This window comes from Chrysemys picta, chromosome 4, assembly GCF_011386835.1.
Source record: "Chrysemys picta bellii isolate R12L10 chromosome 4, ASM1138683v2, whole genome shotgun sequence".
NCBI lineage: Eukaryota > Metazoa > Chordata > Testudines > Emydidae > Chrysemys > Chrysemys picta.
The window spans coordinates 124922990-124939506 of record NC_088794.1 but is presented as its reverse complement, the minus strand read 5'-3'; the positions used below and the strand labels follow the sequence as shown (position 1 = coordinate 124939506).

The window sequence follows — 16517 nt, the reverse complement described above, 5'->3', positions numbered from 1 at the left end:
GAGTGATACAAGTGTCTTATAAGGAGAAAGGGATGGTGTGTGTGTGTGTGTGAGAGAGAGAGAGAGAGAGAGGAGCATGCCTGTGCCTATAGGCTACACCAGTACTTTGACTGGGACAACTATTCATCACTCTCTAAAGTCTATCCCATTCAATACCAACTCACTTTAATGGAAATTGTTCTGTGTATATAAGCCTATTTTTCATCTGTTCATTAGAATAATTCCCATTTTGTCAATCAGCAGTAAAAACCTGACTTCCATTGGGAAATGTTGAACAATGTCTCATTGAGCCCATGCATATTTGGTGCATTTTGCATGTGAAAGGCAAGAATTAAGTCAAGAACTTAATGTCAATTAGAAATTACTGATTTCCTACCCTAACAGCACTTAGTTCCAATTACAGCATGTGGTATCACCTGGTATGGTAGGGTGTTTTTTTTTTTTTTTTGTTTGGTTTTTTTTAAGTACATTATATGAATTTATTTTCCATTTATTCACACAGTTTCTTTGTTAAAAAGCTGTGTGAAACTGACAGTGATGTGACATGAAGATTTAACTTCTTGGCATTTCAAGAAATGAAGAAAAAATATCTTTGATTCTGTGATGCTTATCTTCAGCTTTAGGAAGAGCAGAGAGCTTATTATGAGCCCAGATAGTGTCAAAAAGTTGTCAAGTTAGTAGTGAAATTATGCAGGCTTGATTGTATTAAACATGTCTTGAATCGTCCATTTAGTATTTCAGGTAATTAGAGATGGGCCTAAACCAAAACCCTGGATCTTTGTACCTCTGAACCTGGGGAAGTTTCATTTGGGATCTGGCCCATCCAGAGGATGGCTCTAATCTTGGATCTGTGTGGGGTCTCTCTTAATATTGTATGTGTATATTAACATATGCACACATGTTGTGTAGAGGGGTCCGTTCAATTCTTGATACATTCATCACTCCTAGTAACAATAACTGTGCAAGCCTGATCAGGCTCCCTAGTTAATACGCTCAGCATGATGTTCCATCTGCATGCTCTTTCCACAGGACCGGGACACAGACAAGAAGCGAATTGAAGAGCTGCTGGAAGAGAATATGGTACTGGAGATCGCGCAAAAACAGAGCATGAATGAGTCTGCACACCTGGGCTGGGAACTAGAACAGCTGTCAAAGAGCACAGACCTCGCAGATAGTAAGTAGCAGTCATGAGGTGACTCTTAATTATTATTGTGCTTGCGCAAGGTTTCCTTGTAGAAGAGGAGCGGGGAACAAGTTACTGCATTGGGCAGGAGCAAAACCTCAAACTCCAGGCTCAGTAGTTCACATGGGGAAATACATTTCCGTATTTAGTCACTTGACTTTTTATTATTTAAACTGAACAAAAAGCTTCTAACAATGCCACAGATTCCAGCTTCTTTCCTTATGTTATGTAACTATTAACAATGACTTCTTTATATTTAAACCTCCCTTGAGAAAGTGCCCAAAAATAAACAAACACGCTCGTATATTGCACAGTAATGATCCCAGCACAAGGTATTTTTAACTAAATAGTTAGTGCCTGGGAGGAGTCGATGACCCTTGTCTACTCCCAGCTGATCTCTAAGTCCCAGGAAAAAGCCTATGCTGTGAGGTAACTATTTTTAATAGAAGGCGAAAAATGAGTGAGGGGGAGGGGAAATAACCGGCTGGATATTTTTTAAGTGGGTGATTCACTTTCAGTAATTATATGCAAGACATAAAAAAAAAATCAGTGCCCTGTATCATAGGCTTGATAATTGGTTTCTTTCATATAATTAATTCAGTTTATAATACTAGGATACAAAATCATATTTTAAAGAATCCTGGTATACATAACAGGATGTTACTGGCAGAAGTTTTCAGTATCAGAACTTTACTGAACACTTACCTAATCCCTTAAAGCCTCATGCACATGCTTAGCTTTACACACAATGAGTAGGTTCATTGATGTCAGTGGGGCAAATCACATTATGTAAATCTTAGCACGTGCACATGTCTTGGTAAAATCAGGATCTTGTAAAATGACTATATGTAAAAATGGCACCACCACCTTGCTCCTCCGATTGGCTTGCTGTATGTATCCTGAGATATATCTTCTAACTGTACTGACTAATTAGTTCTTGTTACTTTGTTAGCCCTGCAGAGCGAGCTCAGCAAGTTCAGAGAGGATGAACTGTAATCTGGTTCTTCTTGTGCAGCAAAAATACGGTTTCATCAACATTGAAACATTTTGGGAAATGCAATTTTTCTGTGACAAATTTGAAGCAATGCAAACATTTCTGCCTCGTTTCAAATTGCGGGGGGGGGGGGGGTTGTTTTGTTTTTTTCTGGTTTTTTTCCCCCCTCCTTTGTTTGCTTTTTCCTGTATTTCTTTTTTGCCGCTGAATGTATTAGAATGAATGATGTCTAGGTTCTTTCCCATTTTTTGTTTTTGTTTGTCCATTTTGTAACCTTTCAAAACTTCCTCAAATTTAGAAAAGTTATAAAGGGGGAATAATAATTAATGATAAACTTTGTAACTCTATCAGTCTGTAACTCTTCAAAAGTTTTAGCTTTTCAAAACTTCAACAGAGTAGCAAAAGAAAAGTGGAGGAGAGTCAATGACATCATTTATTTGTGGCAAAAGAAAAAGGGGCAGGGGGAAGGCAAATTTATGAAAATCTGAATAAAAAATCATTAAAATTTTGGAAAAAAAACAGTTACTTCATTTTTTTGAACCCTGTGAAATGAAAATAACTTAAAAATTTCAAAATCTTTCCCAAAAATGTTTTCCTATTTTTCAGCCAGCTCCATTTATGAAGTTCCAATTAGTTACACTTTAATCCCACTGAGGACAGATGAATTGTGCAGATGTAACTGAGAGCACAGTTTGGTCTCCAGAACTTTTATTTTAGCTGTGGTGATGATCAGTAAAGAACCCAGCTTGACTGTTGGATCTCAGGTTGAGTTTGGAAGGATGACACGTAGAACCGTCCCCTTCCCGCCCCCCCCTTTTTTTTTACTTGTAAACTGAGCACAGTTGATACAGAAATCAATAGGTAACAATAAGCATGGAAACCAATAAAGCCACTTTTACAGACTTTATTTCAGAATAGAATTGAAATTGAACCATGCTGATGGTATTAGTGTTAAACATCAAGGCAACCAAAACTCACCAGCGTATTGCTCATAAAGATCATGGATGTTGTAAACCATTCAAACTCCCAGGAGTTTCTGCCAGTTGTAAGTGCTATTTAAGGGGCTGTAGCAGCACTACATTTTGTCTTTCTTCCTGCAAGGATGAGTATTTTCTAAGACTAGAACACAGAGTTAATGTCACTTGCATGTTAAACATATGATTTTTATGTAGAGAGTAGATCTGTTACATTTGAAACAGGAAGTAGATTTTTAGTTACTCCAGTGCTGAATTACTAAAATCAATTACTGTGAAAAAGGTAAATGTGCAATGGAGACGCTGGTATTGGGAAATGTCACATAAAATGTGATAAAACCTGTGAACTCTAAACACCTGGGGTGAAATCTTGGCTCTGTTGAAGTCAGTGGCAAAACTCACATTCAGAGAGAATTCTCTGTGATTGATGCTTAGTGCATGTGTATCCAGCCTTAAAATACACACACTGCTTCAGTGTGTGCCTGTTAAAGCAGTTGGGTAACCCAGAGCACTGGCACCCATTCACGTGAGCGATTTCGGTGGTTAATATACAAGTTTTAATTGGCCATGTGCTGAAGCTGCAACTTCATGGTATAAATGATTGAAAATGGCATTTTTCCTAGTTTCAGATGTTGATTTTTTTTTTAAAGAATTTCTATCTCAGCAAAAGTGTGTCACACCAAACGTTTCTAGTTAACCATTCAACTTAGTAGCTAACCTGATTCTTAGATATGAGACTATGAAAATAAGCAGCTTTTGCGATATCATGTCTTTGGACACTTTCCTGTTCATGAAGGGGTGTAACTATTATTATCTATGGAAGTATGTTCCATTTTTTTTTTAATGTAGGTGTTTTTACTTAGGGACCACTCTACCACTCTAGATCAGCTGAAGTCCTAGGGGTCTGGCCCTAATTATCTATGTTTTATGATCCTAGAAATGATAACATGTTTATGAATGTGTATAAACTCCTGCATTCTGATTCTTATGTTTCAACAGCTAGAAAGTCCTTTGTGTTTGAGCTAAACGAGTGTGCATCGAGTCGCATTCTGAAGCTAGAAAAGGACAATCAGAGCCTGCAAACCACCATCCAAGAGCTCAGAGATCTCTCTTTGACCACGGAAGAGAGCAGCCTAAAGTTTGTAGAGCTGGAAAAGGAGAATCAACAACTTAGCAAGAAGGTAACTCTCACTAGGTTCATGCTGGCCTAGCTATTTGGGAGCTGATTCTGCTGTTTCTAACGGTGTGCTGGAACTAGACCTGTTACACTCTGCAGCTTACAGCATTCCTGAGTGATGCTTGTGGCAGTACTGTCAACCCTGGCGAGCTCATGCATGTTCTGCATGAGGTTCTCAACTCATTTTTTAGTACTTGCCTAGATAATTATAGTCGTCCTCTTCCTTATATATGCACTTCATGGAGCTATTCTGCCACTGGCAGATTGTGCTCTTGTCCCACTGCCTGTTCCATGACAAGTATTTCCTCAGCTTGTTCTGTTACAGAGGAGAAAACAATGGGCTACACTCATCCTTTGTGTAATTCCATTTAAATCAGTGAAGTTACATGAAGGGTGAGTTCGGCCCGATATATTTTTAAAGAAACATCCTCTGCTATTCAGGGTCCTTGATTGACTTCTCCGCCTTGTCTCCTTTTCTGGCTATCACAGCGTTCTGCTGCATCTCCCCTTCCCACAAAGCCACGGGTTCTTTTCATTCCTGGTAATGAATGTGCTGCTAGTCACATTTTTTTGCCACACTCCCTTATTGACTGTTAATACTTTTAGCTCATGTGCCAGCCCAGCTCTCCCTTAGGAAAGGGGTGTTCAGTTCTGCCACAGCCACCTGCTTTGGTTTTGTCTGGCTACAGCATGCATTCTGATCTCCAAGTAACAGACCCAGTGCCAGTGGGGAAACAGGATGCTTGTTAGTTTGATCCATTTGAAGAATTCCCATGTAAGGGACTTAGTTCTCCTCATCCCTCTCCATAACACTAAACGTGTTATGGGGCCTACTCCTGCCTTTCTCTTTGCTGCTGTAACTAATATCTTTTGTGGTATTGATACAAGCTTATACAACACTTTGGCCCTGAAACATATTGGGCTCCCCTCTTTGCTCAGCTTCCCGTTAAAGATGTGCTGGACCATTAGGATGCCCTAAATGAGAGCGCCCATTTGCTGTTTTGTAGATAGTAGTCTAGATGTAGATTGGCTGATTATAATTGGCACAGTACCTGCCTCTATGCCAGTGAGAGGGGGTTGGCATCCCCTTACTACAGGGAGCACTTTGAAGGATGCTTTTGCCAAGGTGAGAGAACAAAATCCACTTCTCAAAGTCCCTATCTGAGCAAGAGAGAGAGAGAGTCTGCAAAAATTCATCTCTCCCTCTTCCCACTCCATTCCTTCACGGCCCCTTTGTGACAGTCATTCAAACTAGGTTCTCTAATTAAAACACTCAGAACTTGAGATCTAAGGGTATAAAGTGCCCAACAAATGTCTCTGGTGCCCAGCAACTTAAGTCATTTGAACAGCTGCAGTTAACTTTGGCTTACCACATACATATTTCTTTGATACCTCAAGTTGTGGCACTATATCAGTACCAGCACTTGTGGGCCCAGCATTAGTCTGATTTGCTCCTGTTTTGGCAGTGGGGAGTGTTACCAAGCCTGGGTTACCTAAAGGTTTGATCCCCACCCTTAAATGAGTAGGATTATCCAGTAATAGAGAGTGTCAGTGCAGGGGCAGGGCAGAATGTGTGGGCATGAGACAGAGCAAAAATGCCAGTGGGTTTAAAGTGTTGTGATCAAGAACAGCTGTGATTCATGAAACAGAACTAAAATTCTTTGCTAATGATGCATCACTTAGACTGTGATGGGAGGTAACCTAGTCTGTGAATGTTGATTGAATATCACAATCTGATCATATTGCTGGTGACTCTGTCACCTATTCAAGGAGATTTGAAAAGAAGTTACTGCACAGTCATTTGCCTGCTCAACTACAGTGTCAGTGGTACATGGTCTGTTGATACTAAGAGATATAAGGCTTGTAAAGCATCTTACATTGGGTTTATCGTGTGTGTGTGGGGTTTTTTTTTTGTTTTTTTTAACAAAATGTGTCTTCCTCACACATGCTGTGTGGAGACCTATAATCCTGAGATTCCTGATGCTGACAAAATTTCATGTCCAAGAATGATCAATGGGATTTTTGTAGAGTGGGAAGGTTTTTTTGTTTTTAATGCAGCAGCAAAGCAAATATTAATGGTGGGGGAGACTCAGAACTTCCACACAAGCGGCCTGGGTGTCAGATATAGGGAATGTGGAAAAGGGGTGATGATAGAGGAAGTTTTAATGGAGGAAGAGGTAATTTAAAAAACAACAGTAAACCAAACCATAGTTCCCTCAGACTTGCTTGATAGTTAATGCAAGCAGGAAGAAAAGGACACTATAATGTTGAGTGTAAGGACTATTAAAGACAATAGGGCAAAATATTGATGTAAGTGGAGAGATCAAAGAACTAGCAGCCACATTTTTAGAAGTGTTCTCTAATTTCATGTGCTTCCATTTTGGGTATCCAACTTGAGGTACCAGGTGTGAAATCCTGGCCTCATTGAAAACAATGAGAGTTTTATCATTGACTTAAATAGGGCCAGAGTTTCACCCCAGTCCCTGACGAACTTTCAGATTTCTGAAAATTCTGACCTAAATTTGTATAGTTCGTTAAACAACTTTCAGAAGGGAAGGGTTAGTTTGCTCAGTCTTGTTGGTTTGACATAACCCTTCAGGAACAGAGAGCATCTTGGCCATCTATTTAATCTCTACTTTTCAAAATGCCCTGAAATAAAAATAGTCATGGTTCAATTTGTTGTCTGATGTATTTTGTGGTGCTTTCTCCGTGCAGATTGAGAAGTTGCAAAATCAGATTGAAAAAGAGAAACAAAGCAACCAAGACTTGGAGACCTTAAGCGAGGAGCTGATAAAAGAGAAAGAACAGCTACAGGGAGTCATGGAGACTGTAAAAGCCGACAAAGACAGACAGGTGCCGACTTCACAAATGTGATCCAAAAGCTTATGCTCAGTAGTGGTCATTTTACCATGGCCATTTAGAGGGTCTTGATGGCTCAGGGGCTTGGTAATAGCCCACAGAGTGTATTGCATGCAGATCACTTGTTCAAATACAAGTCAAGGTGGCTTTGAGCAAAAATAACTACATGTGATGGTGTCGTCTGCTCATCCCATTGCTCTTTGGGAGCCTTCAGGTTGTTTGTAACATTGGTTCTTCCCTGCCCTTCAAAAAGCCTTGACTAGACAGATTAGGATGTACAACTCAAATCCCATATTGCTGAAGAAGATTGGAGTGATACCAGCTATGTGTCATGGTAGTTTTCTTAGACTTCCTTGATCTAAGTAAAAAATGCTGAGAAAGCTACTACACCCACAAGACTGACATTTTAAATACCCTGCAGCCTTTACTGCTGTGATGCAATTCAAGTACAATACCGCTATTTTACAAGCTTACAAGGTGTCATTCATACTTAGTAATTTAATAATGCGTATAGATGTGTAGGTCATTGGAGAATGGTGTGCTTGCTTTTAAAATATATTAAATTGATTTGTGTGACAAGGCTGGGGTGAGGTTAAATAATAAAAGTAAACCTTTCATTTATATGTAGTGCCTTTCATCCTGAAACATTCTTAAGTGCTTTACAGATTTATACTCCGGGAAAACTCCACCTCTGAAATACAGCTGTGGTGAAGCACAGCTGCTGTGTAAAAGCACACAGGAATTCCTCATGACATGATAGGAAGTGGACGCTTCACATTTAGGACAGGAAGTGAAGAAAACTCGAGTAGGCAGAAACTAGGGTAGGGATGGCCTTTACTCGGGCCTAACTCCATTTGACTTCAGTAGGTGTTCTGCCTGAGTAAGAACTAGGTAAAAATCTGACTAAGGATTTGAGTATTTGGTTCAACGTAACTACCTCAGCTGGAATTTGGCCAAGAAATTGTGATGAACTCTCTTCCCTTTCAAAGAATATTTTTTTAATGAACTCTTTAACAAATACTAGTGTTCAGCACATTAATTTTACATCTTATGTAAAGGGCACTTGTGCTTTCAGTTTTCACAGTGATAAGTGGAGAATATGAACCTAAAAAGAGAGGGAACAGTGCCTCTGAGCACTGTGCTAGGGCATTGGTTCAATCTGACTCAGAGACAGGAGTGGCTCCTCAGAAATCATCAAGTCCAAGCTGTTCCATGGAGATCTCCCATCCATGTACTGACTCTGCCTAGACCTGCTTAGTTCAAGGTTTGAAAAGAATAAAGCACAATGTTTAACTCACTAGTACCTTGAGATACCTCATGTATGGTATTAAAAGGGCTAGATAAAACCAAATTTTCTTCAAGAAGCCTTTTCCTTAGTTTGGATTGGTGGAGAGGGTTTGAGTCAGGGATGACAATGGGTAATGGTTGAAGAATTTGTGTTGTGTTAAATAGGCATTGTTTTGTTAATACAGAGTTCTGACTGCTTCGAGGCGTAAATTTCCAGACTGTACATTGCTCTAAAAAAACATACTCACTAGGAACACCTCAGGTACTGTCTACTCTACTATAGATAACTCTCTCCTTGTTTTATTTTTAATATAGATAGAGGACCTCAAACAAGAGAATGACCACCTCAACCAAGTGGTTTTGTCCCTGAGACAGAGGGCTCAGGTTAGTAGCGAGGCCAGAATAAAAGACATTGAAAAAGAGAACAAGATGCTCCATGAAACAGTTACAGAGACTAGCAGCAAACTCAGCAAGCTGGAGTTTGAGAAGAAACAATTGCATAAAGATTTTGAACAGGTTAAAGAAAAGGTAGAACGTGTGGAGGAAATGGAGAAAGAGCTCCATCAGCTAGAGAGAGAGAATGAACAGCTCACAAAGAAGGCAGCAGCCATGAAAATTGTAACAGAAAAAGTTGAGGTTCTAGAGCAGGAAAATGGGGATCTGGAAGTGGAGAACAGGAAGTTGAGAAAGTCCCTGGATACCTTACAGAATGTTTCCATCCGGCTAGAGGACCTGCAGAGGGACAACAAGCAGCTGGATGAAGAGAACCTGGAGCTCAGGAGGATGGTAGAGACCATGAGATTCACCAGCACAAAAATGGCACAGATAGAGGCAGAAAATAAGGAGCTGGAGAGGGAGAAAGAGGAGCTAAGAAAAAATGTGGAGATGTTAAAAACATTGGGAAAGAAGTCGGAAAGGCTGGAGCTGAGCTATCAGAGTGTGAACTCTGAGAATCAGAGGCTTCAGCAGATCCTGGAGAACAGCAGCAAAAAAACCCAAGAGCTAGAGAAAGAGCTACAGGGAATGGAAAGTGAAAATCAGGTCCTCCAGAGAAAACTTGAAGAGCTGAAGATTTCCAGCAAATGGCAGGAGAGGTTAGAAAAGGAGAACAAAGTGCTGGAGCAAGAAGTGTCCCAACTGGAGAAAGACAAAAAGATGCTAGAGAAGGAAACAAAAAGGCTTTGGCAGCAGGTAGAGTTGAAAGATGCGATTTTGGATGATAACACAGTAAAGCTGGCAGCTGTGGAGAAGGAAAACAGAACACTTGAAAAAGAAATGGCTCGATTCAGAGACTCGTCTAATAAGATGAAAGAATTTGAAAAAGACAATAAAGACCTTATAAAGCAAGTTACCATTGATAAAAGAACACTAGCTACATTGAGAGAGGTAATCAAAATAATAATATTGCCTCATCATATGCATTTTATTTATGTAATTTATGCTATGTAGTGTAGACAGTGGTCAGTTTGATCCAGACCATGAATTAGGGAGACTGAGAGACCCTGTGTTGTGACTCTAGGCATCACAGGTTGTGCTGCCCGAGGAAGTGGAATCCTAGAACTGCAGTTTGTCTTGTGTCCATAACTCTATAATCAGGCTTAGCTTTGCATTCACTACAGTGGAGTCCTGACCCTGTTCTGCTGTGGCACAAGGCAACACTACTTACTGTGCCTTGTGTATTATACAGTAGTGGCTCTGTTGCACAAGGTTAATAAGGACCTGTTCCTGCAGTCGTAGCCGTATGGCTGGAGCCTTTAGCCCAGGCAGAGCCCTGTTAAAACTAATGGGATTTGCGTGGACACATTCAGATGTGGTTGCAGGATTGGTGTCCTAGGAAGTATTTCTAGTATTCAAAGAATTTTCTATAGAAAGTATAAAGACATGTAAGGCAATATTGTAGATATTGAGATAACTTAGTTAAATGACCAAGTTTTTAAGAACAGGAGTACTTGTGGCACCTTAGAGACTAACAAAATTATTAGAGCATAAGCTTTCGTGGGCTACAGCCCACTTCTTCGGATGCATATTATGCTCTAATAAATTTGTTAGTCTCTAAGGTGCCACAAGTACTCCTGTTCTTTTTGCGGATACAGACTAACACGGCTGCTACTCTGAAACAAGTTTTTAAGGGATGCCACAGCATAAGCACAGAGCATATATTATTATTATAAAGTTGGTTTTATTTTAAAAGTCTTCAAGCCACCAGTTTCTAGTTTACAAATTAGGCTGATGGTTTTTCAGAATTACTTTAAACAAGATAAAGTGAAAACCTGAGTGCTGTTATTATCTATACTTCTGCTTAGTCTTCTGTGGTCTAAACAAAGGATTTCATATGTACAAATTGGGCTAAATTTCTTTGGAGATAACATTTGAATTTTTTAATTAAAAAAAAACACATTTGTTAATTCAGTCTAGCTGCTGTTCAACATCCACTTTCTTTAGTTTTAGAAAATGTTTCTTGGGGAAAAGGCTGTAATCAGTTGTTTGCCCCTCTCCTCCCAAGGATGGTTTAAGAAAGGATCTCGGTGAGGAAGTAGTCTTAGTGCTTGTCTACAATTACAGCACCTTAGCACAGGGGTAGGCAACCTATAGCACACATGCCAAAAGCAGCACGCGAGCTGATTTTCAGTGGCACTCACATTGCCCAGGTCCTCGCCACCGGTCCGGGGGGCTCTACATTTTAATTTAATTTTAAATGAAGTTTCTTAAACATTTTAAAAACCTTATTTACTTTAAATACAACAATAGTTTCGTTATATATTATAGACTTATAGAAAGAGACCTAAAAACGTTAAAATGTATTACTGGCACGCGAAACCTTAAATTAGCGTGAATAAATGAAGACTCGGCACACCACTTCTGAAAGGTTGCCGACCCCTGCCTTAGCACTTAGTGAAGATGCTACCTACAGGAGAGCTTCTCCCATAGGCATAGGCACTCTACCTCCCCAAGAGGCGGTAGCTATGTCCACAGGAGATGCCCTCCCATCGACATAGGTTTAGGAAATACCTTCAAATGCAGAGGTTAGTAAACTGAAAATCTTATTTATCACAGGAAATTGGCAAATTGAAGTCCCACCACTGTATATGTATTTGGTTTTCGTTAGTTAATTTTTGTGCTATTCAGAAGATTTAAAAAAAAATTACTTTTACATTCTAAAATGTTTTTTCTTCTTTTGGTTGGATTCAGAAGACTGTGAGCTCCCTCTGCTGGCCCAGTATCAATTCGCTAACAAACCTGTCTCAGTGCTACAATATGCTAACAACAGTGTTGCTAATGGAAGCATCAAGAATTAAATATAAATTAGCAAAGGCCAAAATCTGAAGGAAAAATCCTTCTATTTTATTTGAGAAAACTACAAATAGAGAATGAAATAGATTGCTGTTTAAAAACAAAGCATCTGATTCTCCTCTCTGTGATGTACAGTGCAGCTGCTCTTAATTTACACAGGTCTGAGAGAAGAAACAGGCCCCAAAAAACAATGAGTGAGATCCTGACCCCACTGAAATCAATGGGAAAACTCCCTTTGACTTTAATGGGGCCAGGATTTCACCCAATGCCCTTATCATACGTCAGAGTTTTTAAAATCACTGGTACTGTGTAATTATCACTGTCTTCTGTATGATGGTTAATGATGTTAGTTTTGTTACAGGATTTGGTTCTTGAAAAGTTAAAGAGCCAACAGTTGTCTAGTGAAATGGACAAACTGAGCCAAGAGCTCGTGAAGATTGGATTGAACAAAGAGCTGCTGCTACAGGATGATAATGGCAATGACAAGTGAGGAAACTGAGCTCTTTTAACAGTGTAACTCCATAACTCCTTAAACCTGCTAACCACAGCCTTTTGCTTTTTTCATTTTCACATTTTATGCCTCTCCCACTTCCACCCACTCGCATTGAAATCATGGTTTCATGTCGTAGACAAGAGAGACTACATGAAACCATTTGTCTTAGATTTTGTTTTCTAACAATAGCAAAGCCACTGTGACAAGTCTTAATGGAAATCATGCAGGCAGGCGACCACAGATGGGTGTTCTGTATCTACTTGAAGGAGAAGTGAATTCCAGTTCAATGGGCTGTACTGGTGACATTAACTTTGTAAAATCATTACATAGCTTCCTACTGCAGTACATTTGGATTACAGCTGTTTTGTGTCCCCCTATAAATTTAGCAGGTGGAGAGTAGGATTCTGACCTCTTACAGTGAGTTATACCAGGAGTAACTCCAATGAAGTCAAAGGAGTTTATACCCGTGTAGAAATTAGTGTGGGTTCAGAATCAAGGCTTGCATGTACATATCCACTTACCAGTTTTCTATTCACTTATCTTCATGAAACCTACTTCTGGAAACCCTTCTGGTGATTAGTGTCCTAAGTTGTGCCTTCACTTGAGAAGGGAGGTGGTTTTTAGATTTAAGATGGGTAACCATTTTTGCCACCTGCTAACTATATTTATAGTTGAACTCTGCTGGCAAGGTAAAAGATGTTGTATTTGACCATTATCCTTTATATGGTGCATTCCATGCCTCTAACCTTTAAGTGGTGATCCACCAGATGTGAAAATAAATACAACGTGTAAAGGTGTGGCACGGAACATCCCTGATGGGCAAGTCCTATAGAATTTAACAAAAAAGATATTTTCTATAGGCTTTTTGAATTGTCCTATAGAATTTAATGGATAATTATATCCTTAATGCAGAATTTTGTAGGGTTGGGTTTCCCCCGAAGCTAAAGAAATCCACAGCAGGGATATAATTTTCTATTAAATTCCACAGTGTGGTTAGGAAGAAAATTAGAAAAGTTATTCTATATTGAATTCTGTAGTTTTTGTTTCTTCTATAGAACTTAATTGGTTTTATTCCATTAAAATCTGTTAAACTTTCCCATAAGCAATTTTTTTCCTCCTTAGTTATCTTTCAATTTACTTTTGTCCAAATGCAAAAATATAGATTAGTGATGGAAACCAGGTGTATATGAGAGCAAATACATGTTATTGTGAGATATATGATGTGGGAGAGAAATGTCTGCAAGCCGGATGGGTGCATGTTTTCCAGTGACAAATGTTGGAATGTTGTTCTCATTGTCTTTCAGCAAATATAAGATTCTGGAAAGCAAAACTGACTCTGCATTAAAGACAACACTAGCCATTAAAGAAGAAAAGATTGTATTGTTAGAGGCTCAAGTGGAAGAGTCTCTTAACTTGAATCAGCAGTTGCAGAATGAGCTTAATACGGTAAGAGGAAACTTCATTTTAAGGTGTAAGGTTTAGCTATTCTATAGGTTGGCATGGCACATGCATTTTTACCCCAGAGGAACAGATAGCGCCAAAAAAAAACCCCCTATTTGACTTAAATGCCTTCTATCATATCCTAGCCAATAATAATAATAATAATAATTAATAATACCGGCATTATTGTTTTTTTGGAGTCCGGGATGAGATTTTCAAGAGTGCTCAGGTTTGACTTAGTCCTGTTTCCTTTAGAAGTCATGGAGTTTTACCACTATCTGTTGTCTCTTGTCTTATGTTTAGATTGTAAGCTCTTTGGGGCAAGCACCACCTTTTTGTTCTGTGTTTGTTCAGCACGTAGCTCGGTGGGTTCCTGGTCATGACTAGGGCTCTTAGGTGCTACAGTAATACAAGTAAAAATAATAATCTTCAATGAGAGCAGAGTTCTGCCAATGTTGAATGCTTTTAAAAATCCCCACACCAGGTATCGCCTTTATATTATTTTTATTTATTAGGAGGCAGGGAGTTCAAGTGGAAAGGGCACCTGACTGGGAGTGAGGGATGTGCATTCTTTTCCTGATTTATAATTTCACCTCTGTGTCTCACTTTCCCTATCCATAAAATGTGAATAATGATACTCCCCCCATCTTTTATAAAGTATCTTGAAATCATGAGAGAGAATTCTGCATAAGACCTAATTATTATTATTAATGTTTTATTTATTTGAGTGTGCTGCAATTACTTTCCAAAAAGCCAGTTTTACAAGCATATTTCTTATCTACTTCACAGATAAAGAAGGACTTTGAAGTTCTTAAGCAAAGTCAAGAAGATGGGCAATGTGTGCAGAACTCATTAAAATCTCCTGCAGAAAAACTCATTTCCAACCACCAGATGAAAGAGAAATGGGAAACGGGACACCGAGAAACAACAATGGAGCTGTTGAAAGTGAAAGACAGGGCTATAGAGCTGGAAAGGAATGTAAGTCTTCTCCTTCAGGATGCAGGTATAAGGCATTTGGGGATGTTTGTGTCATTTTTTAAAGTAGGAAGCAACCCCGAGCTCTGTGTATTCAGAGAGGATCAATGGTACAATGGTCAGAGTGCTAGCCTGGGACTCAGGGATTTGATTCCCTGCTCCACCACAGGCTTCTGGGGGACCTTTGGGAAGTCTGTGCCTCAGTTCCCCATCTGTGAAATGGGGCTGATAGTCTCACAGGGGTGTTATGAGGATAAATACATTAAAGATTGTCAGGAGCTCAGATACTATGGTAATGGATCATACAAGTACTACAGTTTGGAATAATTTTATCATTGCAGGGGAAATTTACCCATGTGCAGAGAACCAACACCAGGCCTATGCACCACTTAAGCCCTCACCTTAGGGGCTATGTGGGAGACCCATGTCACATGGGTCTTGTGCTGGCCTCTGTCCAGGGGTGAATTTTGCACCATAACCTCTATTCGACCTTTGATTTAATGCTGTGAAGTATTTGCTACTAAAACTTCATGGCTTAAGGGGTATCAGAAGTTTTTTCTCACCTTTGATAGGGCTCTAACTAATCAGAACAGCTGTTTAATTTTTTTCTCCCCCCACACCTCCATTCTATTTCTCTGTTAGAATGCAGCCCTCCATGCTGAGAAGCAGCTGCTTAAAGAACAGCTGAAGCATTTGGAAATGCAGAATGTCTCTTTCAACAATCAGATCCTGACACTACAAAAGCAAAATGTCTTCCTTCAAGAGCACAACACTGCTCTGCAGACCCAAACAGCCAAGCTCCAGGTCAGAAGAACCAAATGCCAATGTCTCAGGAAACTTTGGATTTGATTTTAGTTGTGTAGAGAGGATGGAAGCTGAGAAGGAAGATTTCAGTGTTGACAATAATCAGATGGTGCTGAAGCAAGGGAATTCAGATTCAGATCTGAATTTTCTTCAAATTAAAACGGGTTTGGATCCAAAATTTCAGCCTTGGCTCATCACTATTAAGAAATTGCTATTTATAGTACTTGGAAAGAAGTAATTACCATATACACTCGTTCATAAGCCAAATATTTTTGGTAAAAAAAAGAGGCATCAAAGAGCAGGGGTCGGCCTGTAAATGGGTCTACACCAAAATTTGATGATTTAAAACTCTATGGAATCATTGAATTAAATATCTAATAGAGGGATTGGCAACCTTTGGCCCGTGGCTCACCAGGGTAAGCAACCTGGTGGGCCGGGCCGGTTTGTTTACCTGCCGCGTCCACAGGTTCGGCTGATCACGGCTCCCACTGGCCGCGGTTCGCCGCTCCAAGCCAATGGGGGCGGCCAGCACATCCCTTGGCCTGCACCACTTCCCGCCACCCCCATTGGCCTGAAGCGGCAAACCACAGCCAGTGGGAGCCGCGATTGGCCGAACCTGCGGACACGGCAGGTAAACCGGCCTGGCCCGCCAGGGTGCTAAAGTTGCCGATCCCTGATCTAATACATTGTAGTTTTGTTTACCTGGAGCATCTGCAGGCTCCTCAGCTCCCTGTGGCTGCGGTTCGCCGTTCCCAGCCAATGGAAACTTCCCACGCCACTTCCCGCAGTTTCCATTGGCTGGGAATGCAAACCGTGGCCACAGGGAGCCGAGGGGTCCATGCCTGCAGATGCTCCAAGTAAACAAAACGTCCCGACCCGCCAGCGGCTTACCCTGATGGGCCAGGAGCCAAAGTTTACCAACCTGTGAAATATAGGGTCGGCTTATGAAAGGGTCATACAGTTTTTGCTATTTTTACCTATCCATTTTGGGGGGTCAGCTTATAAACAAACGGGCTAATGAACTAGTATATACGGTAGTT

The 16517-nt window shown here is 40.1% G+C and overlaps 1 protein-coding gene across 10 annotated transcripts in view; it reads left to right on the top strand.

Moving 5' to 3' along the window:
- The window catches only part of CCDC88C (coiled-coil domain containing 88C), a 128046-nt gene that overhangs the window by 82780 nt on the left and 28749 nt on the right, over positions 1–16517 (top strand). For all 10 annotated transcript variants that reach the window (XR_010600728.1, XR_010600729.1, XR_010600730.1 and 7 more), the window contains 8 exons: positions 1030–1174; positions 4151–4332; positions 7044–7181; positions 8790–9860; positions 12127–12251; positions 13563–13704; positions 14488–14676; positions 15316–15477. Coding sequence is in view for 7 of the 10 variants with exons in the window: in XM_005285406.5 (XP_005285463.2) it covers positions 1030–1174; positions 4151–4332; positions 7044–7181; positions 8790–9860; positions 12127–12251; positions 13563–13704; positions 14488–14676; positions 15316–15477 (2154 nt within the window). In the remaining 3 variants the exon portion in view is untranslated. The remainder of the gene's footprint in view (positions 1–1029; positions 1175–4150; positions 4333–7043; positions 7182–8789; positions 9861–12126; positions 12252–13562; positions 13705–14487; positions 14677–15315; positions 15478–16517) is intronic.